We start from the raw sequence: 24,132 nt of genomic DNA on the forward strand, positions 1-24,132 counted from the left end.
CAATGTTGGGGGTAGAACATTGTCTTTTTGCCATTTGCAATTATTTCCACATACAGTAGTCACAAGCCCACCCCAGGGAGAAATTTCTTTCCTCATCTCACTCCTTGATGAGAATTAGATTTATTGACATTGCTCCCAACCTTATGTTTTTTAGGATTTCATTCCCTTCATAAGAGTTCTGCACGTAAAGCATGATCTTATTTGAGGAGAAACACATATTTATGACATTCCAACCTTCTGCTAGTTATGCTTACCACAACATTAAGGTTCTTCCTAATACTATCACTGTGCCCAGAAACTGGGTCAAAAGCAGTAATAGTAATTGGAATTTCTCCTACAGTCAGCGGAACAACTGAGAAATAGGCTGGTGTCGCCGAGTTCCCCTCCACTGTCAGCTGCAGCTGCACAGTCTTCTCTGCTGTCTCTGCGGTGCACAGTCCCTTCTCTGCAACCATCTTCACTGTAACCTACAGACACAAGGCTTGAGCTCAGAAAGGAAACAGCAATACAGAAATTCTGCAAGACAGAAATTGCCTTCCACTTACCTCTCTCACATTTCTTATTCTCCACCTATAAAGGTGAGAAAACTTTTTTCTCCAGGTGGTAGTCAAACATGGCACAGATTACCTGAAGAGACTGTGCAATCTCCATCCTTTGGGATTCACTCTGTTTGGCTGGACAAGGCCCAGAGCAGCCTGCTCTACCTGGACCTGCTCTAAGCAGGCTTCCTGAGGTCCCTCCAACCTGAATGCTTCTATGATCCTATGGCCTCTCAACCCTCATCAACCCTGAGGAGGGCTATGAAGGTAAATTAGCTAGTATTTATTCATTACATTGAATATGAAATATAGTTTTTGAAGATCCCTGAACCACAGGGAAGTGAGAAGGATAGCGCACTCTGCTAGGTCTGCTCCTTTCAACACAGTTTAGAAGACGCTATCCAGCAGAGCTGGCTGAGGTAAAAGAAACAGAATCAGCCTAAGGAACCTGGAAGCCCTGAGCACAGCGATAGCGGAGGCCCAGCACAGTTCTGGATAGGTGCCACATATAAGAAAAGTGGCTTTGCATTGTATGCACAATAAATGAGTGTGATCACAGATGCAGCCGTGCTGGATATGCACAGTACATCTAACATATTGCGCTATGTGCTCACAATATACTGCTGCAACTTCTGTACCTGCTTTTTGGTAGCTGAGTGCTGCCCAGACTGGCAGACAACAAAAAAATAGCTGCTTTTTTCAATGAGGGGGAATTTCTTCCCTGTGAAAGTGACGGAGCACTGGACCAGGTTGCCCAGAGAGGCTGTGGAGTCTCCTTCTCTGGAGATCTTCAAGGCCCGCCCGGATGCAACCCTGTCTAACATGCTCTAGGTGACCCTGCTGAGCAGGGAGATTGGACTAGATGATCTCCAGAGGTCCCTTCCGACCTTACTGATTGTATGATTCTATGATGGAGGAGAAAACATATTAAAAAGTCATGGAATTTGGTTGTGTAGTCTAGTAAACAAAATCTGTCTTATACAGCAAGTGTGACGAGCAAGCAGAACTGGATCTTGTTCTTGGTGAAACTTTCAAAATGGGAGCATGGTATTCAGGTTTTAGGAGGGAATGAAAGGCAGTCGGGTTATTTCTATTATACTAACAGATAACTACATAGCTAGCTAGCTAGATCTGTATTGATATACAGTAGTCAGTGGTAACACTACCTGGAGGTCTTTGGGCAGATAGTTGTAAACCACTGCTTTTATTTCTAGTTGTTCATGTCGTTTAACCGAGTACGGTAACCTCATGGATATAAAAAAGTCTTTGAAAACCTCAAAGGTGTGAGGGTCAGCTATGCAAAATCCTAGGACAAGAAAAAACAGAGTTGAGAATTAAACACTTAAAATTAGTTGATAAAAAATTAGATGTCTAATCAAAACTCAGTGCCAGGACTCCTCCAAGGTCAAGAGCAGAAGGAGGCAAGTATCTCCCAAAAGCATCTTCACCTTGTTTTCTTTATATACATATATATGTAGCCCATGACATCTAGCTGAGTTTTAATATAGTATAAAAAGGAAGATTAAATATCTTGGCCAAAAGACCTCGCCTTTTGCAGTATAGACTGTCACACAGTCAACTTAGCATTGCATCTGTATGTTTTAAACAATGCACAATCTCTATTCATCAGTACAAAGCAGTCCAATAAAATAACAATACTTTTACCTTTTTGAGGAGATATACTTATTGCCTGAATTTCCCAGGTAGTTATAGAGTCAGGAACAATGCTTTTTACACTAAGAAACACAAAATAAAGTGTATTAAGAAGAATGTATGAAATATTAACATCATTTGCTGAAGTTTGAGGATTGTAAGGGAAAAAGTATTCCCTCAGTACTGGAGGGAATTTGATTTCTTGACATTGCTCCCAACCTTATGTTTTTTAGGATTTCATTCCCTTCACAAGAGCTATGTACATACAGCATGATCTTATTTGAGAAGAAACACAAATTTTCTGAATTCTTTGTACCAGATAATACATAAAACTGATGCGTATATAAATTTTACTATATAAAGAGTTGAATTCATCTATTTAGGTAATACACTACCTATGCTTTCCAGGATTTTTCAATTCTATTATATTCCACCACCAGCTCTCTGGAAAATAACTGCGCAAGTTGATGGAAGCTTCATCAAACACTTCATCTTCATGAAGATCATAATCTGTAAAACAAAAGTAGTGTTCTGTTCTGAAGCTTTTGTCTGCTTTGTCTTCATACTATCTTACAGAAGAGTGTCAGAGAGAAAGCAGCATGAAAAATATTGCATATGAAAAGACTCCATCTGGGTTTGATCCTGTGCATGTCAAAAAAATGCTGAAAAAGAGAAGCAATGACCAAAGATTGTCTTTGAACAAAAGCGTAAGTCTTCCTCCCAAGCTCAATAATTATATGCTGCCAAACAAGAAAACATTCCCCTTTAGTTGCGAGTGGCAAAGACATTCCTGCTTCCCAGTCATGTATTTGTGATAGAGCATGCAAATGAGATCAAAGAAAAATGGTGGCAAAAATCACACTTTGGTCATTTTCAACACAAAGAATTTTTTCTTTTCTTTTTTCTTTTTTTTTTTTTTTTGATGACATGAGCTCCTGTGTGATCAGAGATAGACATTAGGGAAAAGAAAAGAAGAAAGACAGAGATAAAATTGCTGCTTCATAGCAGGTAGTGTTTTGCAAGTACTTGGAAGCTGTAATAATAGTGACACTAATAAAACACTCATGACAGACCAGGCTGCTCAGAGAGGCGAACGGAGACCATCCCGTTACTCTGCTCAGCCACGTGTTCCCTCCCAGCGAGCGGGCAGGGCCCAACAGCTTAGTTCGGGTGGCAGAGGCTGCTACAGCAGTTCCTGCCTTTTCTCACCCCAAGAAGTCACCCTTTCACTCGCTCACCCTCACAGTTCGCTGCCCGCTCGGTTTCGCCGCGCAGCGGCGTGTGTGCCGCCCCGCGAAGGGGCGCGCTCGAAGGACTAGACACGTATGTGAGAACCTCTTCCCTGCCCTGCAGCATTTAACCCCCCTTAGCCCTTCCTCCTTCCCTGTAGGAAGGATATTTTTCTTTTGACCGTTTTGCGTATCACCGGTCCTTACGCCGGGCCAGTCCCACTCCGCTTCTTCGCTTTGCCACCTCCTTCCTGAGGGCCGTGGCCTTCTCGCAGCAGACTTTGAAAGCTTTTTTGCATTCAGTGGAACCAGCAACCTTTGTTAGCCTTTTCTCACAAGAAAACCTCATGGGATTTAATCTCATTCCATCATGACAGCATTTTCGTAGAGCAGGGTTTTCAAATTTGCTAGCTGTAACATAATTAAAGCCCAGGATTAGTGCTGTGAAAGCAGCAGGAGACATAAAGATATTAACTGTACTTATTCCTATCATTCTTTGCAGTTCACATTGACTAACATTGCACCAGTTTAGCTGCAGTTGGGGACCCATGTCCATCCTATAAAATGTACACAAACATAAGAGCAAAAGGTGGGCTTTACTCCCATCCTAAAGATTCTAGTCTAAGCTTTCCCTTCACATGGAGATTGTGAATTAAAAATGTCTCCTTAATGGATTAGAATTAGATACCACAATAGAGACAATCATGGCTTATTTTTGTTCTTGAAGAAAATGATTAATTTCAGAAGTCAGAAGAACCTGGCTTCAAGCTGTGGTGTCTTTTGACAAGAAAACATCAATTTATCTGGTACAAAAGGAAGGCTTTTTCTTTTTTAATTTACATTCAATATTATATTAGCATTTCTTTTACTTGTAGCACAAAGTGCCAAAACTGGCACAATTCTGAAGCAGAATAACACAGAAAAATGGGACTTAGAAAACAAATTATGAACATAAAAATAATTTTCAAAAAATAATCTTCCTCTTGAATATACAGCTGGAATAATATAAAGCCATCTCATTCCATGACGTGATATCTAGTAGAAGTACTTTGCATTTGGGCTTAGAAGATGGTGAATGAATTTCCATTTACAACTAGACCATTGTTTGTTCGTTTTGTTGTTTGATTTTTTTTTTTTTTTGATGAATATATCAGGTCATACACGGCATTGTATACACCCTTGTATGAGGTTATGTCATGTAACACAAGAACTGGGACTACGAGTATCTTGATGTCCTGTACTGTCTCATCACTTCTTGCCTATCATGTCCTAGCCACTTCACACTTCATTTTGCCTTTCCCTTTGGTATGTGGACATACCAATTCCTAACATTATCTTCTGGAAATCCAATGATCTCTTCTGCCTTCTGGTGTCCTGGGGGCATTTATAGCCTGGGAAAGCAGAACAGAAAGGTTTGGTTATGATACTATGATTTAAAGAGCCTGATCAGGTAAGTCAGAGAAGACTCATTTCAAGATCCAGCTCATCCACAAAAGACCTACAGTTTGTAGAGTTACCTTATAGCCCTGGCTGACTACCTCAGCTGAGCTAGGTGCCAAAGAACCAACAGCCAACATCTGAGCTACTTGCACTACCAGCACTCGGTGGAAGAACAGAAAAAGAAAAAGCCATATGGAAGGGAAGTCTCACAGCAGTACAACAATAAAATGTTTTCTAACTTGCAAATGATCAATCCCCCGCCCCAGTATGTTGTGATCTTGTACTAACATCTAAAGTAAAGGATAGATTTCACCTACCTTCCCGAATATTGGATTTAATTATGTCTGATAAAATGGCCAGACCAGCATCATTAAAAACTTGAACACTATTTGCACCACCACCTGCAGAACATCCGAGATCATAAGAATTCATAGCACTAAAGACCTGCCAAATAAAAAAGTATAGATGGATGGTGCACACTTGCAAAAGTTTTTCTGCTTTATACATAAAAATATTGTAAGCTATTGGGCAGTTGCTCAGTGTATAGAAGCAAGACAAACTGGTGGTACAAGCTACACTTAAATATTGAGATTAAAGCTGAGGGATGTTTTAGCTGGGGAATAATTTCTATTAATTCATGGTAATTTACAAACTTATCTGCCACAGAATGGAAATCCTCAAACAGCTAGTCTTAAATATATTGTGAACTACAAGAATAAAAACATTTTTGAGACTTTGAAGAGAAAGCTTTGATTAAGTAATTAATAGACATTAATTACATACTGGTTCTCTCTTTAGCCATCAGAAACTTTGCTTGACTAGTGGACATGATATATTCCTCTTACAAATGTCTTACTTTTTTGGATGTAAGCTTATTTCGCTTGTTGAGAATAAAAACTGCTCTATCAACCACAGCTAAGGCAAGCATTCCTGCATGGTCCGTTTCGATTAGTAAATTGACGTTTCCTGTTGGTTCGTATTTCTCATTTTCTGTTCTCACTTTAATCTAAATAGAAAATATTGAAACAAAAATGTCATGTTTGTTAATAAAATGCAAATACTTTCTGGCGAGGAAATATTGTCAGCTAGGACCATCAGTGGTTAGAGACTAGGGCATGTTGTGTTTCACAGAGTTTCTGCTTGGGATCTTGCCCTTTGAGAGAAACAGATGCAGGTATCTCCCACTGGGGCAAGTAAGAGAGGGCTCAAAGACTTGTGTGTCTGCGTGGGATATTCAACCCTATGTTTCAACAGGACTTAGGCGTCAATGGGAATTAAAAGTATGGATAAGGCCTTTGCTGAACTAGGATCTTCAACATCATTTTTTTTAATTTTCCAGTGGAAACAAAATCACCATAAAATAGACTTAAGAAAAAACAACTCATTAATACAACAATTGACTTAAAGCAGTTTTTATTAGTACTGTCCCCTTTCTGTGTCCCATTTGCATTTTTCAACATGATCTGAGTTCAGACCTGGTGCATATCTGATATAGTCCCTTCTGTAGTTTTGGTGGAAATAGCCATGGTGATTTTGAGCTTAATAGAATTATTAACAAAAATGCCAGCCTGAGTTAAATGGGGTTTTGTTACTTGATGAGTGAAGAATTGGCTCTTTAGCCAATTAGAGATGGATTTAGAGATGTTAGAGGTGGAATTTTTTCCAGCTAACCTTTTTTTCCTCAATGGAATATCATCTTTTTTTCAAAAAAAGATTTTGGGGAGGGGGGGGAGTGGGGAATCATTTTGAATGGTTTGCATTTTTCAGTAGCTGTGTTTCATTCTACTGGGAAAAATATTCTTATCTTACTTTCTCCTTTTTACTTTATGGCACCAGAAAAGGAGTAAGGTGAAAAAAGGGGGTTAAAGATGTACAGAAGTTCTGCTAATAGTGTTTCTCAGTCATTTTTTCTTATCTAAACAGTTGCAGAGGTAGATTTACCCATCTGAAACTCTATTTCCTGTCTTTTCCAGGTACAACTTGTCCTATAAGAACACTATCTCTGCCATCATTCTTTGGAAATTTTCCCAAATATACATTTTAGCAAGAATCCCGAGGACTCCCTTTTTCAATAGAAAGGAAAATTTCCAGCATGTGTGCCACTTTATAACTCCAATTCTGAAGTGTAACTGCACTGACTCACTCTGCAGATACTCCACGCCCCCCCCCTTTTTTTTTATTTTATCCTATAGTAACAAAAGCTCTTTACTTTGACAGTACCTTTCCTTCGCAGACATCCTCAACATCTATCCATACGGAATCAGCAACAATCTCCTTATGACCGTTGTTCTCAACAAAGTAGTAAGCTAAAAAGCGAAAGGCAGGCACCATCTTTTCTGTGATTTCAAGGTTTATTATTTTGTTTGAGTAGGGAACCCTTCCCAAAAGCTCAGCTTGCCCCTTTGCCACAACCTGCAGAGCAGAAACAAACACACAGCGCATCAAATATTATGAATGCACACTAGACTGTGTATTATATTGCATAATTTTATATTCCTATGTAAAATATTTTCAGGTCACTTCCATTTAAACTTTAATTCTAATAACATCTAGCAGTTTTAACTCCCTGGCTGGAGAGAACATCCCTGCGTGCTGACAGCCTGGAGGAGACATGGCATGCAGCACCCCTCGGACAGCAGCACGGAGATAATTCTCTGCAGCACTAGTCTTGTAGCCCAGATTTGAACACAGATCAACCTGTCTTCATTCAGTTTTACTACCTGAAAATGGGCCATCATAAGGCAGAATTACTTATATCTTCTATATAATATCACTCCCAGCAGGATATCAAGTTTATTTAATGTCATCTGTATTGAACTGATAGTATGAAACGTGGCAACTTTCCAAAGGCCACAACAGATGGGATTCAAGAAGAAACAAAGCCTGGCAGCCTGGTCTGAGATCTTCACTGCTCTTCATTTAAGTGACCAAAGTTCAGGAGAGAATCTCATCCCCCAGCTACAGCAATATCTCCTGTCATCCCATCTCCAGCTGTCAAGTCACCTGTATACCCTGCCTGTCAAACACTACCTCTTCCTGAAGGTAGGCAGCAGGAAATCTAATTCTGTGCTAAACTCCTGTAGGATAGGGTAAGGTAAGGTAGGGTAAATGGTGCACATGGTGTTCAGCAGCCTGGGAAAGCTAAACCATCAAGGGAAATTATTGAGAGAGGCAGTAGAGGAAATAAACACAGAAAACACATTTGACATTCAACAGATTTGCTCCTGGAACGTATCCATGGACATATCTGTCTCCTTCAGCAAAATAAACACTTTACAAGCCTGCTCTTAGGCTGAGCAGGACTGTTTCCTGGCTTGTGCATCAACATAATGTCCTTGGGTCTAATTTTGGAGTGGGATTTAGGGACGTAACACTCAATGCCTTCAGTGGCTCTTTATTACGTTATTTGTTGGAGATGACAGTGACTTGTGAACTAATATCAGATGCAGGTTGCACAGTAGTTTAAAAAATCATGTGTTATTCATGAAATGAGCAACAGCTGACTAAAACAGACATTTTCTGAGACATTCCATGTCCCCTGAAATATGACTAGGTTTGTTATTTATAGGAACAGAATCTTGTTTATGTGTACGCCTCTGCCACAACCTTTCATTCTGAAACAGCAAAAGAACAGATATTTATAAGAGTCAGACCAATAAAAATAATATTTAATATATCTTCTTGGCTTATTACAAGGACAGACTTCAGATTTGTAAAAAAAAATGAGATCTTCATTAAGAGAAATCAAATTGTCATAGAAATCATAGTATTTAATCTCTCTAGGATTTCAGCTTTCAATGTTGTCAGTTTAGTATTTTTCATAAATATACAGTCACATTATGCAGACAGGCAAACTTCACCCCGTATGGATCTATTTGCTCTAGACTATATTAGAAATGACAGAGTAAAATTTTGCACTCATGTCCTTCAGAAAAAAAGAAAAAGATTTATATACTATAGATCCAAAAATATATGTAAATATACAAAAAAATCACAGACTCATAAAAATATTTTTGGAAGAGACCTAAGGAGAAGTCTAGTCCAACTACCTGCTTGAAGATGAACAACAAATCTCTAGCCCAGCCTTTGAAAACTTATGGGGATGGTGATTCCCTGAACTCTCCCGGGGGGGGGGGGGGGGGGGGGGGGAGCTCTTCCAGTGCTGCATTCACTACTAGTGAAAGAATTTTCTCTTAAAGACCGAAATGAATCTTCCAAGCTAGTTTATAACATTTACCCCTTGTTATATTCCATGACACTACTCAGAAAGGTTTGTCTCTGTTACGTCTGTAATTCCCGTTAAAGTAATTTTAGGTTACTGTTAGCTCACTCTTTAGCATCTTCTTAAACAAGTTGAGCAACTCCAGTTCCCTCAGCCTTTCTTGGTAGGTCAGGTATGTTGGGAGATCGATCACCTTGTTTGTCCTCCATTTGACCACCTCTGGTTTCTGGCTATCTATTGGTAAGTAACTAGATAGATATTCTGAACTACATCTTTTAGAAAATAAATTATTAATGTTCTACTATTCTCTTTACCATATAATAGAAATAGTCAATCCTTCCACTGCCAGACTGATGAATATCATGCAAGGTAACGTGCAAGGTATCTCCAGGTGCCAAGACTGTATGTGGGACACTGATGCTGAGGTAGTCGCGGGTATCAGACTTGTAACTTTCAGCTCTGATACTGGTTTCTGGTGATTCTAATTTTTCTTTTCCCTCTTCAGCCTTCACCTGTGATGGAAGACAAGGACACAGCGAGTGGAACATCACTCAGGAGGCAATGTAAAGTGTCTCTCTTAATTCATATCTCTCTGAGTCATTCAGACAGTGCTGGAATCTGCGATGACTCACTTCCGAGACTTCATTAACAGACCTTGGCCTCATAAAACCATGATTTTCATTACCTTATTCTCTCACCCTATTTTGTATATTTCTGCATGTGCATTTGATAGTTTGCAGGTATGGCTTTTTCTGAATCAAAATTAATGGCTCAAAAATCACAAAGGGGTATTCTGACAGCTTTCTTCTCTTTCTGTATCGTGCACATAATTGAACTAAAGTCCAGAAGTAGCCTTCTGCCTGTATTGCTCAGGACCTTTTCCTTCATCCCTTCATCTTAACATTTGCTGTCCTTCTGACTGGTTACATCACTCATAGTATCACTTCCATGCTACATGCCAGGAAAACACACTTCTGAACCAAACAAAAAGGCATCATCACCCATGCAGATACTTCTAACAAACCACTACACCAGATCCACTTCAGTGAGACGTCCCTAGAAAAAATGCTTTACAAGATCAAGTCCCTGGTCTCTATAATATACTTTATACAGGCTTGAAAAAGTTTTGCAGATAGTGTTAAGAAATTATTTTCCACTCGCCATGCTAATTTCATGAAAACTGAACATCTTCATTTATTTATAATTGTCTTATGAGCTCTTCTCAACAAAATATTTTTAAACACTAATGTTTGGGGTTCTTTTTTACCATTATTTGAAGCATCTGTGCGTCTCCAGGGATGTTGAATGTGAAGGGGACCAGACCTTCTTTATTAGAAAGTGCAGTCTTTTTCACTGGGGGGGTTCCAGGTAAGGTAACAGTAGCAGTGACAGGCACAGAGGCAGCAGGAGACCCATCAATCAGACTGACAGAAGCCTATTGGAAAAAATGTCTTTCAATTACTTCAAGGAAATGTTTGGGTTAAAAAAAATGCCCCCAAACAAGAATAAATTATTGTTGTAAACCAGGAGGAAATACAGAACTATACATATTACCATTCAAAAATATGAGGTTCGAGAGAAGGGGTCACAACTGACATGGTCTGTACTCCGATTAACATTAAAATCTGTGAATACAGATTAACAGTTGTCCCAGACCTTCATTTAGCATGCATTAGACCATAGCAGCTCCCAGACACTTCAGTCTTCAGCTATTTTTAGGTAAATTTCTACTCTTAGTTTTCTGTAGAAAACTTTGTAGAAAGACTTCAAAACATGAAGTCTAAAACTCAATAAATTTCAATATATTTTTTAAAGGTCAATATTCTGTATTTTAGTTCCAGAATTTTAATTTGGTATGAGATTAATTTTATACAACATTATTTTCAATCTTTTTGATGTGCATGTGAAGAGGCTGCTACATAGTTAATAAACCCTTGAAGTGCAACAGTTTATGCCTGCATAATCTCCAGAACAGAACCACAGTATTTCCTGGCTTCCATTCCCTTGCTAGGGCTCTGTGTGTACAGAAGGAGACAAACCAGAAACACAAAACTGTAATTCCATGTTGGACCTCTCTTGGATATCTCTTCTACACTGGATCAAATAAGGATTTTGTAGACAGAGCAGATATAAATCCTTTCCTGGATTATTAATTATTATTTATGTAAATCCCTGGAGGAAAGCAGACACAGCCAGCTAAATACAACATACCACAACAGAGAAGGGGGCTCCAGGCACAAAATGTTTTTTGGTGTTAGACAGATCAACAACATAAGGAGATTTCACAAACTTCACATTACTGAGTTCTTCCTCCCTCATCTCACCACCTGTTGATATCAAACAGTATACATTACCATGACAGCCATACTTACATACCTGCATATTACTACAGCATCTATGGTTTCTAATTGCAAGATGAATTGCATTTTAAGCAGTGTATATAAAGACAAATAAAAGATGGTCCCCATCCAGAGAGCTGCAGCTGTAAGAAAAAGAAAATACAGACACAGACAGATGGGGGACCAATCCCCTTTAAACAGCAACAGGAAAAATCCTGCCCATGTTTGGAGGGTCAGCTTCACAGAAGATTTAACTTTAACTTCAGTGATCAATGCTCAGGTAACAGCTCTGGTATTAGTTTTGTCTGACTGATGATAGCACCTGTTACAACTCCTTCTTAATCACTGTGTTCAGCTCAACTCTCTGCTCCCCTGTAGGTAGCGCTAGGATTTCTGGTGGCCTTTTCAAGATGCTTAGTATTGCAACAGACAAATGGCTGCACAAATCCCTTGTAATGAACTACGGAAATATTTTTCTGTTCACAAGGAATACAAGGGAAAGAAGCCACTGAAAAACTTCTGGATAGGTACACTTGAGGCTTATGTCCCCAGCTACTGTCCCAAATGAATAATAAGACAGTATCGTATTTGTACATTTGCCACAATCCTCAGCCCCGCAGGAGACATGCTCAAAGCACTCAGTGCTCCCTCCAATGATGACCTTTACTCTAGCCACTAGCATGGATAGATGCTGAGAAAATACAATCTGCTAAAACTGTAGGAAGGCCTAAGATGACTAGCAGGACTCACAAGGGCTGGGTCTTCCTCCACATCGCTCTGTGGATGTACTATCTGTGCTTCAGATCTAGACTGACAATTCAGCCAGCTGAGGTACAAAGTAAGCTAAAATACCAAGCTCAAATAATAAGTTTGTGTGTAAGGAGTAGACTTAGCTGAGGTGAATGCTCAAACAAGAACACGAGGGGAGCAATTCAATTGCCTGCATACAGGTGTCTGCTACTGCCGCCGATATTCTAGGGTATCTTGATATCCTTGCAAGATGGGTGAATATTGGATGGATACTGCAGGAAACTACTCATAGGAGATTTGAGCAATTCTGGAGCAGCAATGGAAGACCAAATAGGGTCACATTGGGGATTTAAAAGAGTGCTGGATATTTGTGTTTAGAAATCTACATCCCACCTGAGATAAGTTTGTAGAAAGGAGTCAGAGGAAAGCTACTACGATGCACACAAATGAGCAAACTTTGCAGTGAAACGTGGTCCAATGGGCCAAGGTTTCCCTCATGAAGGATTACATTAGAGAAAAATCAATGTAAATATTACAGGGTATATCAGTCAAGCCACAGTGTACTCACTTGCGGTTTCTACAGTGGTAACAGCAACATACAAACAAAACCCTTCCAAAGTAGAAATCCTCTTTTTTAATTTCTCTTCCAGAAATGGTGTATTTAAAGTGACTCTTCCTTTTCCATTTTGGATCTAAAATAAAGGTGGAAAAAAAGTAACTGCCTTTTCTGCTCTCTTGCCATTACAATTAAAAAGAATTGCTGCTTATAGCATAACTACAGAATTACAGCAATCGATATTCTGACATTTTTTGACAACATTCAACCCTCCTGGGATAAATCAGCATAGTTCCACTGGACTCTAGTACTTACCGATAGCTGTTGTTCCAGGCCTGGAAGAAAGACTTTTTTCTCAGTTTCATCCACTATGCCAAATCGCACATATGCAACACCTTCAATCCCTTTTCCATAAGAGTGTCTTTGCAAAGAAGAAAAGTGAGGATATGGTCATCACATTAATAAAGAGCAAATATAAAGTAGACTCCTCACTTTATAATGAACATAAAATATCGATAGCTTTGTGTCTTTTTAACTAATGACTTGGGAACGAAAAACAGTCCCAATCACTAGTAAAACAAACAGGAAGACTTTTGCAGTTCCATGTACAACACAGTGATTCCAAATACAGACAAGCATATGGAATATATCACTTTGTCAGAATCACACATGGAGACATCCTTTGATAAAAGCTGTAATTTAAACATTTACAAAAACTTAATATACATTATAAACATCATATATAATGTTTCATTGATGTTATATAAACATCAATGAAAACTTTAGATGCACAGATGTATGAAGTCTCACACAACTCATCCCCTTCACAGGGAAAAGGGAAGGCATCCACTCTATTTAATTTGGATGTCTAGCTAATTCCTTTTTTTTAGGTACCTCATGCAAAGCGCTTAAAGTAGGGGACCGAAGAATCACATGGGGGACCTATCTGCAGCGGGTGCCCTGCAGACCTCCAGAGACAGATCCTGCCTGCTGAATTTTTAACATCTGCATTAAGCAGGGCGGATCCCCACATCTCTCTCACGCATTTAGGCAATGCAGCACAGAGGTCTCTTCTAAGCCTTGATGCCATGTGCTACATATGTATCTGGCCACCAGATCACTCTGCTCTCCGTATAGGTCATGGAAAGAGAAAATAGGACATGACACTGCATCTGACCAGCTCCTTTTTCAAAGAAACCCTGGCAATGGCATCCTCCTGCAGCAGAGCAGGTAGCGCCACGTGAAGCCTGCCTCCGCTCATGTCACAGCCGCAGTGGTGATTCTTGCTTTTATGTAACAGAATCAAGCACAGAAATGAAGGTAAACAAGAGGAGATTGGAAGAGTTGAGTTTGTTCAGTCTAGCAAAAGGAGGCCAGTGCAGGGATACAAGTTGCACTGGGGAAAGGAGAGATCAGCATCCTCCAGGCAAAGAACTCAAAGAGCTGCCAGAAGACCAAAAACATGTGAACTGGCCAAGGATGAATTTAAACCAGAAGTAAAGCCAACTAGAACTGTAAGGGGTGGAAGAGCCTTCCTCCCATTTGGATCCAACTGATGCCTGGTCCCTTTTAGGACAAGTAAGATTAAATTAAACGAAGCCGGTACTCTCCGTGATGCTGAGGCCAGCTGGTAAAAAGTGGCCAATGCCTGCTTTACTAAACCCTCTTATCTCCACAACAGGGTGGCCACATGTAAACTGCCTACTAGGAGTGACCTTGGTCTGTGTTTATTCCTGAACTGTTTCCAGGAACCGTTTGGCAGAGTACACTGTGGCTCAGGCCAAATGCATGCCAAGCACTAGCCCAGCAGCGCACAGTAGTGTTTCCTGGAACTGTTTAATTTACTACCCAGACAGTTCAAATATATTTTCCAGTATCACGTTTAAGTCCTTAAATATGACCATAGCCCATCAGTGTTATTCCTCAGGTAAGGAAAGTAGCTTTTAATCACATAACAGTCATATATTCAAATATACGCTAATATTTAATTCTTACCTAACTAAAGGCTTCTGCAAACCAAATTACATACAAGTTCAGTTGCAGTCAGTGCTTGACAAATTCAGTAGATCACAAACTTTAAGTTTTAGATTAGGCTTTTTTATTCTTATCTGAATATTTAATTAGCAGGTTTTATATCAGGGTCTTTTACTCTTCTATATTGACATTTTTCTCCTTGCCATACCCACCAGCTAGAGTCCAGTATAAAATAGATTATGTACAACTTTGCATTCCCCTTCATCAGAATGAGACCATTCTCATATCACTGAACTTTTTGCACTAAGTAACAAAATTGACTTTAAAGCAGATTTAAAATCTAGCTTTAAATCAGTTATTAAACATCTGAATAATGCAACACTGAACCACTTGGCTGAAAAGACCTGCATGTGAATCCTAGACTTGCAAATCTCATATAAATAAATCCTACCAAAATCATTAACTCCAGTTGCATGAATAATGACTTTAATGAATACAAAATACACCACTCTGGCTCCAGAGAACTATTTATTTTCTCCCTCCATCTTTCTAATACAGAAGGTGACAAAGATATTTCTAGTTCTTTCTCATTCCAGCCGAGTGGCAAATAAAGCAAGACCATCCTCCTAACATACAGGTATTTAGCACTGCCAATCTTAAGAGCCTTGAAAATTCCACAGCCAAGGAGGCCTGATATATGTGTGAGCCTCTGCTAGACCGTGCCATAAATCTAGATTTTGGTCTGTCTTTGTGGTTTCAGAAATACTAGAGTTACACAACATAAAATACTGATTCAATACAGATTCATTCTGATTCTTCACAGGTATTCAGAATATTTTGATGGGTTAAATTTTCACCGAGTGGCTTTTGAAATGACCAGATATTGTAGGTTGATGCTGTTCTGAATAGGTATGGCATGAAGCATAGTTTATTCTGCACAGAGCCCTGTCGTGTGGCTTGGCCAGTCTGGGATCTGTGCAGTCATGTCTGTTCCAGGTCAGTGCTGTACTCCCGTGCAGTAAGGGTCACAGAAACTCTGTGAGATTAACTGTATTTATTCAACTGCAGGTATTTCTGCTAAAAAATCATTATTCTCAAGTAAGAACTAGCCTGTTACAGCCAAACTTCATTGGGCTTTGAAGAAATTTTATATCGAAACTTGAAATACCTGAATTACATTAAACAACAACATCTGAAGCTTTAGAAAATTTCTAAATGTTTAAAGCAAAATGAATAAAGAAAAACACTTCTCAGTTTGTCTGGAATCTTATCTAGCAATACAGAAGAGTATTCTAAATCATCATCTTTTTACTAATAACTTAAAATATTTAGAAAATCTTCTTTCATTTTGATCACCAATTGGATTCAAATAGCATTTTACATTGCTGTCACAAGTTAGTAGTAAAGCGGAAACAGATTGTATAAGAGTTTAAAGTAAGATTCAAGTAAAATCAAAACCTGATCGTCTGTTAATATCCAAGAGAAGAAGCAGCAGCAGGGTTCATTACATGCTTTTCCATGTGCCTCCTAAAATGGCCTTGCTTTGAGTGTACTTACTTTGCCTCAATATTAAATGTAAAGCTTTGGTTCCAGATGTGATAGTACGGCTGGAGCGGGAGGAGTTTGACTTCAAAAGATGGAAGCTCTGCGGAAAAAAATAATGCAAAGGTTCATGGTGTGTGAACTTGAAGCAAACCTAAAACTCCCGGCACGAGGTGACACGGATTCAGAGGGCTCAGCTACGTTAATGTTTTGGTTTGGACTAGCTGTGCACATCTGAGGCAAACATGCTGATCATCATCCCTTATTACGCTTTGCTTCACACACTGTGGAACAGCCTTGGAGCACTCAGAATGGATTTCTTTCCAAAGAAAACGGACATTCAGTGCACCGAAACAGATTCGGACTGAAATATTCCCCTTGCCCTCAAATCTGTTTAATGTGGAGGTAGGGTTCTCTGCATCAGCTGTGTCGCTCGGCAAACGTGCTGCTACCAAGCTACACTACTTGCTACTGTAGATGTAGCCAGAGAGTTACTTGCTCCTGAGCACAGACATTTGCAGTAGTCTCTACTAGTCTGTAACCATTTCATCTACTAGTTAAAGCAAAAACTTAGTCTTGTAAAAGTGAGATTTTCTTATAATTCTTGTTTTTTATTTTGTCTTAAAGAAAAAAAATACATTAAGATTTAAAATAAAGCATAATTTCAGCACAAAGAAGTCAAGCCATTTATTTCCAAATTTTGAATTTCTGTATTTATACTATTTACATAATGCCCTTTCTTTTCCTCACCAAAAGCTTCACTGAGGCTTCAACCTCAGGGAACAGGGAACAGCTGTTCAGGGAACAGCTTCAATCAACTTCCAAACCGCAGTCTACTGTGAAGAAATTAATTATCACTTTTTGTTCTTTTATTCTAGTCTTTATTGGAAACTTCAGTTTTCACAGATGTTCTGCATTTTTTTCTGTAGTAGTAGGGCTCTACCAAAAAAGGATGTTTTTGAAAAATATTGAAGGTACTAAATTTATATAGAAATAAGCTTTCTATCAAATTTAAGCTCTAAATTTAACAGTCATCCAACAGTCATCAATCAGAGTTAGCAATGATGGGTTGAAACTCCACAAATCACATCTGTAATACTTAAATAGAATCACTTATAATCAAAGCAGTATATCTGCTAACCAGTAGGGGTGACTTTATAACTTTTTTTCCCAAATTCAATGTTCTCTTACCATAATTTTTAACTTCAAATTCAGCTGAAACATTTGACATTTCATATCCGTGAAACCAGGCCATGATTTTCCAGGTTCCAGGTCTAAAGTTCAGATTCAGCAAAAAAAACAGTTAATTAGGATTTCTCAGGTATCATATTGTGCTAATATATTTAAATTATCTCTAAATATGAAAAATAAGCCCCCAATAAATTGAATATTAATATTTTGCTTGCTTTGATCACATACAAAAGCAGTTTATTAACAAATTTCTTTTTGTCTGGAGGAGCAAGTACCGTGTTAACAAATGTACTGGATACCATTTAACAAAAGATTACGAGAAACAGCAAGATATCGTATCTTGAAACCGCATTTAACATCTGCCTCTGAAAAGCCCACAGAAATATAGAGCTCATCATATATTTGCTATAACTTATCTATACTATGAGCTCAATTTCATTCTAGGCTTTATTCTCTTCAAAATCTGTTCAAAAATGCTTCTGCGTTTAATTATGCTTTAAAGCTTAAATCCTTACAGAGGTCCTCTCCTGAGCGGAGTTTGTATGTACACCTTGAGTGTAGTCTTATGATCAAGCAGGTATTTCAGCAGCTTGCTGAGTTGTTCCTCACCAGCACAGACGTTACTAACGGTATGGTATTAAACCCTGGGCTCATCCTCTCCAAGGAGAGGTGCTTAACACAGAAGCATGTTAACTATAGGCTAAATCTCTACTCCACAGGGAGAAAGAGGCAACTTTGAGAGATAATTCAGGGTATTCAGCAATGGAAGATCTTAGGTACTTTAGGTAACTGTTAACAGGTGGTGGTGGTGGGGTGAATCCAGCCTGCTCGGACCTGCTCGTGGGAGGTGGGATTAGCCCTCCTTTCAGGAGACATTGTGAAGGGAGGTCTTCCATCCGAGTGAGTCACCCGGGCTCCTGTACAGTCAACGGGGAGAAATAGCTCGTCCTGCGGCATGGTATGTCTCCTCCTAACATAGGCATCTGAATCGCAGTCTGAGTGCACAGCTTGCGTCCCAGTTTTGGGGGAAGGCGCACAGGACGACAAGCTCGGACGCAGACCGCGGCGCGGGAGCAGCTGCCGACTCTAACGGTGTGCCACGGCTGCTCTTGACAGTAATCAGAGCAAAATTACCTGCTTTAGCGTACATAGTATTTCTTTGCTGCTCTACAAAAATGATGAAGAAAACAATACATATAAAATAAGTGAAATAAGCCAATCCTCTGCCCCTGAAGTTGCCCTGGAACCCGTTTTTAGCCTGAAGAAAGTACTTCTGCAAGTGGCATTTTGACATTATCTTTTTGATGAACAAGGCATAGTAACATACTCGGCAATGTCAGGTATTTCGAAATGTTCACTGAGCACTGTTTGGACTTTCCGGTTTAACTTTTTAACCACTATTCCTTTTGAGTTCTGTTGAGGGAGAGAACAAACAAATACAAATTTATGCACCAGATGCCAAACATTCATGTCCAACAGCTCATATTCATACCCTAGTCCTAAGGAAACATGCGAGTGGTCTATTTATTTTCTTACTTGATTATTCACATTTCACCACTCCCTTCATATTCATGATATTGTCCAAAATGACCAGAAATATTTCACAATATGTAAATACCACTCTTTGTTTAAAAAGAAAGAACCACCAACCACTAAACCAGTCCAGAACTTCTACAATGCCCCAAGGAAGGAAAAACAGAGGTGAAGCTGCCTTCCAAAATGGAGCTGCTTCATAGAGTAGTTTTGGCAGCTGTAGGATCAAGGGGCAGGGGGAGAATGAGAGCAAGACAGAGCTCAGTCACAGCTGTAGTCTTACTTTTGGATCTTTAGTGGAACTTCTTCATAGTGAATGTGGTAAAGAAACACTTGGTGAAAGTACTTACTAGCACAGCAACTTGAATTGGATCATTTGTCGGCCTCATAGCATTGTCCAGAATGAAGATCCTGTATTTTACTGTTTAACAGAAGAATAAGATGTACTTTTATATTCATTTATTGCCTCTCTACTCTCTTTCTAGATAGTAACTATTACGTGCTCTTAACTGAGTTACTGAATTTTGGACAAAACACTTTCTTTTCAAGAAAAGAAATTTGAGAAATTTCAAGGAGAGAATCTGCATTCTTCCACAAGCTTTGCGTGTTATGTAAGTGACCAAATACATTAGCCTTTTGGACACAACTTCTGAAAAATACACGGGAAACTTCACCTCACTGCTGTATCCCTTCTGTGATCAAGGACTGCAGTCAAACTCAATAGCTTTTTTGACTTATAAAGGTCAAATTTTTAAGATTTTGACCTCCTTGTGTTTTTACTTTAATAATTGTAAAAAAAGAAGCAAAACATTTTGGCTATAAAGTGCAAAGGATGCTTATGGCAGGAACTGTAAACTGAAGGAATAGGTTATGTGGGGGTGCTGGGGAGGGAGACAGCCTCTCACTTTATTCTGTTTTCCTTAGGAAAGTAATTACGATTTTTTGAGGAAAAAAGGAGCAGATTTTGACTGGCTCTTGACAGAAAGGAAGGGAGAAAGTCTTCTCGACTCCTGTGGCGTTTGTGAGGGTGCCAGCTTGGGCAATGCAGAGCGGGCAGAAGCCCTGGCTGCAAAACATGGGTTTAAAACCTAGTCTGGCTGACGTGCACACAAATAACTGGGATTAGAAGAGAAGGGCCTTGATTAGAAAGGATCAAGCCATTATTACTTCCTTTAATTACGCCCTTGTAACATCTATTTTCAATATCTGAAATGCAGCATTTGTGTGTTAACCTTTGGAATTTGGTGTGTATATAGGTTTATCTGTCTGAATAAAAATGTAGCCTTTCTTGGAAGATAGGAGGATGCGAGTATTTTGAACAGGCTCCTTGAAAAGCTCCCTGCTTTCGGTGACCAGTAAAACATATGCCAGCTTTCTCTTCTTGGACATATCCTTATGCACAGTTCCCTGGTTGACCTGAAGAAAACAAAAGGAAACACCCTATAAAATCAGATATGTAACTGGCATCTTTGGAACTACACCAACAGGGGGACAAAGAAACAGATAAAGTACTTAAATCTTTTATTAGCACTGTTCTAAAGAAAATAATCAATTATATCTTTCTTACTGGGTGAATATTTCTTTGTGAGCAGAAATATTATCTCCTTCCCCATTTTATGACATGGAACTATGGAAAAGAACACATTTTCATTTCCAATGGCAAGAACTCAAGCCCAGTGATTTTCTATTCATTCTACATGTATGACAAATTCCAGTTACTATGTCATCTAGTTACTGCAGCAGCATCCCATAATCCTTCAATTGCTAAAATCTTGGTCGGGTGATTAGATCCTTACCTCCAGCAGGTATGATGTTTCTGAACATCCTGTGCAAAAGGAACCTGATTCCAACCTTCAACTCTCACTTTGGGAGTAATTAGAGCTAAGCAAGGACTTGCTATGTGCTGTTTTTCAGTCAAACAGCCCAAATCATACTAAATCATACTAAACACCCCAAGATTTCAAAGAGTCAGGTCAAAAAAAAAAAAAAAAAAAAGAAAAAAAAAGAAAAAAGAAAAAGAAAGAAAGAAAGAAAGAAAAACGAGATGTAAAGTAGAGTCAATCAACTTACTTACAAAGTTACATTCACAGACTGTCAGTTGAGAGACTGCACATTTTTCAAGATTTCCTCTGTTTTGTAAAATAGCCAGCATGCCGAGGATATGCATGCAGTCTTAACTTAAGTGATGCAGAACACCAATTTAGAAAGTCAGAGAAATGATCAAGCCAAGAAACCAGTTCCAAGTATTAAATTGCTACTCTCTCAGGAAAAATTATATCTATATGTGCATACATACAAATATCATACATATATATAAATATGTATGTGTATACACACATACACACACACACACACACACACATATATATATGTGTGTGTAGGACAAAATTAAATAAATTACAGGATCTTCAGTGATGAAAAGATCTTTCATCACAATATGACAAAACCTTGGGCTTGCTTGCTGGGCACATAAGAGCGCTCACTGTCACCACTGAATTTTATTGACTGATCTGGCGAGCAGACTGCTGCTGCCGCTGGAACTAGTGTTTTGTTATCCTTCTGTAATGATCAGCGTTGTCTGTATTCCAACATATTCCCAACACAGATCATGTGATTTATGTTACCTATTTAAAATTATCATCTACATTGTTATGATAGTTGACTCACCATTATTTTTTTGATCTCTTGGTAGTTGTTCTTTTGGTTAAGGTTGAAGACAACCCTCTCTGACAGGAGCTCATTTTTTCTCTCATCTCTGAAGTATGCTGTAACTTGGACAGGGCTCTGTGCTCCATGAACTTGAACTGTTACTGTCTCATGTGTGCCCAAATGTACCACATTTGGGGCAGTAACAAGAAATCTAAAACCAAACAGAAATGCATTGACCAATGTGTTGGCAGATTTTCACATAAATGTCCAATCAATACAAAATTTAAAGAAAAAAAAAGGTCTTGTCAAGACCTTGTCAATTCCACTATTCCAGAATAGCTGGGATTGGAAGGGGCCTTTGGAGATCCCTCAGACCAACCCCCCGCTATATATAGTTTAGAAGAAGGCAGTGTCTCTCCAATTGATCCTCAAATTCTGAACCACCACATTTAGGTCCTACCAAAGATCAACCTCTATGGAGAGAAAAGAGAAAATAACTGCAACATGTCCCAGGGAGTGTCAATGTCCTCATTTAGGTAAAAGAAAATTCTATAAACTTAACTTTCTGGAAAGAAAATCAGGCTTTGTATTAAGAGCAAAACAATATATACATTTAATGCTATGAAGGCATGTATCTTGATAAACTAACACTGACATTAAGTTGCCTTCAAAATGACTTTAGTAAATCAGGAAGCATCAATTTAACCATACGTATGAGATTTCTAGCAGCTGATTTTCATTCAGATGCCTTTGCCACTGAAACCCAGGTAATGAGGAACCATGGACCAAGAGACCATACCAAAGGGTCAATAAGCTAAGTGTGATCCTTCCACTCCCGAGAAAGCTTAGGTGGAGTCCAGACAACTGTTTTGGATTCATTTTTTTCTCTTAATTACTTTGCTTTATTCTTAACTCTGCTATGGTACTTCTTGGTAATTATTTTCATTTTCTTTAGAAATCATCATTCTTTAGAATGATAGCATTTCTTTAGATTATCATTCTTGACCTCTTTTATCAAGTCTTCTTTTACCCTTCAAAAACAGAGTACTATGTGGAAAGCTATTAATGGTACTACTGGCACACAGAGAAGGATACTGTTCTGACCTAATGAAAGCAATTGCTGGAAAATGATCATTTTATAAAAGATTTCTAAATGGAAAAGACCATACCATTATTGTCTGCGCTTTCTGTTTCTTTTTTTTCTCTTTTCTATTTTTCTATTCACGTTTTGTCTTTAAGTTTATAAAATGAAAGGTGTGGGATAGCAAGGAGAAAACAAAACCAAAATTATTTTTCAAATGAAACTCAGATTTTTTTCCTTTTCTTCTTCTGAAAATCATGGGGTACCATATGAATACAGTAAAAACGATTTCTTTCCTTCCATACTATTCGTGAAATGCGTTATACATGGTCAGAGTCTTTATACAATCTTATGGATCTTGATAAAGAAAAACGTAGAACAACCCTTAATAATCATTAAATAGTTTTATGAGTCTGTTCGTGGTAGTGAAAGGTAAGTTACACACCAAACTTGTCTTCACACAGGAAAAAGAGAGCCTAATTGAGGCTCACTGCAGTAGCCTACAGGAGATTAGGGAACTTCCATAATGTCCTGGTTTGCTGCAGTTTAGCTTGTTGTTTAAAAAGTTATCTGTGTGGCTCACTCGAGCAGACACAGTCACCAGCCTGCTCTGCACAAGTCAGCTCTGGCCTTGAAGCATCATGGTCATTCTCCCCCAACAAAATGTTTCATACACCTGTTACATTTGGCATCTCAGGTTTGCCATATCCAATAACTTCAGATTAAAACTAGCTCAGTCCCTGGCTTCACTAGGATTTTGTCACAGAAAATAAAGCCTGTACTTCACTGAAGATGAAGCGTCCGTCCAGGTATATCATTAGCAATAGGTGCCCCAGCTTAAAATCCATATGAGGTCAAAGCACTGTAGTCCTGCTTTCTCAAGGAGTTATAAAGCCTATTTTCCCAAAGGAGGAACTGTCCAACTGGGAGAATCAATATATGTAAATCTTCACTAAAGCAGAGAAGAGGAACACAAAAACCCCAAAACTCCTCTGAATAGAAGAATTTTGTTTTATGCAATGTATTCCATCAATTACAGAAAGTAACTTTTTTGCAAGTTTTGTTGATCCTCCAGTAAATGTCAGAAAGCTGAAGACGAGCAAGCGAAAATAAGAGCACATATATCGTGCTTTAACAGAACAGTTTTGATTATATCTTACTGAATGGAGATATTTCCCCTTGGAAAATACAGGCACTTTTAAGTTTTTTTCTTTTTACAGCAGCTTTTTACCTTTTTAAGATTCCACAGATTTTCAGAGTTTCAAGAAACAGACATTGGTGATTCTCTGTCAGGACCACAAACTTTTCCTACTTTCTATTTCAATGGATTTTTTTAGGAGTGAAGAATTAATTTTAAAAATGTACTTACGATGGTGCTTGCTGTGTATTGGATAACAGTGAACAAAAGCTCATCAAAAATACCAGCCTTTCCAT

The 24,132-nt window shown here is 38.7% G+C and overlaps 1 protein-coding gene across 1 annotated transcript in view; it reads right to left on the reverse strand.

Moving 5' to 3' along the window:
- Positions 1–24,132, reverse strand: part of LOC134140963 (complement C4-like) — a 45,002-nt gene extending 20,870 nt beyond the window's left edge. Inside the window, exons 1-21 of the mRNA XM_062576747.1 lie at positions 24,068–24,132; positions 21,636–21,828; positions 20,201–20,384; positions 19,319–19,389; positions 18,763–18,848; positions 17,436–17,518; positions 16,260–16,347; positions 13,044–13,149; positions 12,741–12,864; positions 11,295–11,410; positions 10,351–10,518; positions 9,398–9,595; positions 7,082–7,273; positions 5,718–5,867; positions 5,179–5,305; positions 4,741–4,812; positions 3,629–3,832; positions 2,588–2,702; positions 2,205–2,275; positions 1,706–1,845; positions 255–467 (exon numbers count right to left, since the gene is read on the reverse strand). Coding sequence (XP_062432731.1) covers positions 255–467; positions 1,706–1,845; positions 2,205–2,275; positions 2,588–2,702; positions 3,629–3,832; positions 4,741–4,812; positions 5,179–5,305; positions 5,718–5,867; positions 7,082–7,273; positions 9,398–9,595; positions 10,351–10,518; positions 11,295–11,410; positions 12,741–12,864; positions 13,044–13,149; positions 16,260–16,347; positions 17,436–17,518; positions 18,763–18,848; positions 19,319–19,389; positions 20,201–20,384; positions 21,636–21,828; positions 24,068–24,132 — 2,766 coding nt within the window. The remainder of the gene's footprint in view (positions 1–254; positions 468–1,705; positions 1,846–2,204; positions 2,276–2,587; positions 2,703–3,628; positions 3,833–4,740; positions 4,813–5,178; positions 5,306–5,717; positions 5,868–7,081; positions 7,274–9,397; positions 9,596–10,350; positions 10,519–11,294; positions 11,411–12,740; positions 12,865–13,043; positions 13,150–16,259; positions 16,348–17,435; positions 17,519–18,762; positions 18,849–19,318; positions 19,390–20,200; positions 20,385–21,635; positions 21,829–24,067) is intronic.

This window comes from Rhea pennata, chromosome 1, assembly GCF_028389875.1.
Source record: "Rhea pennata isolate bPtePen1 chromosome 1, bPtePen1.pri, whole genome shotgun sequence".
Lineage (NCBI taxonomy): Eukaryota > Metazoa > Chordata > Aves > Rheiformes > Rheidae > Rhea > Rhea pennata.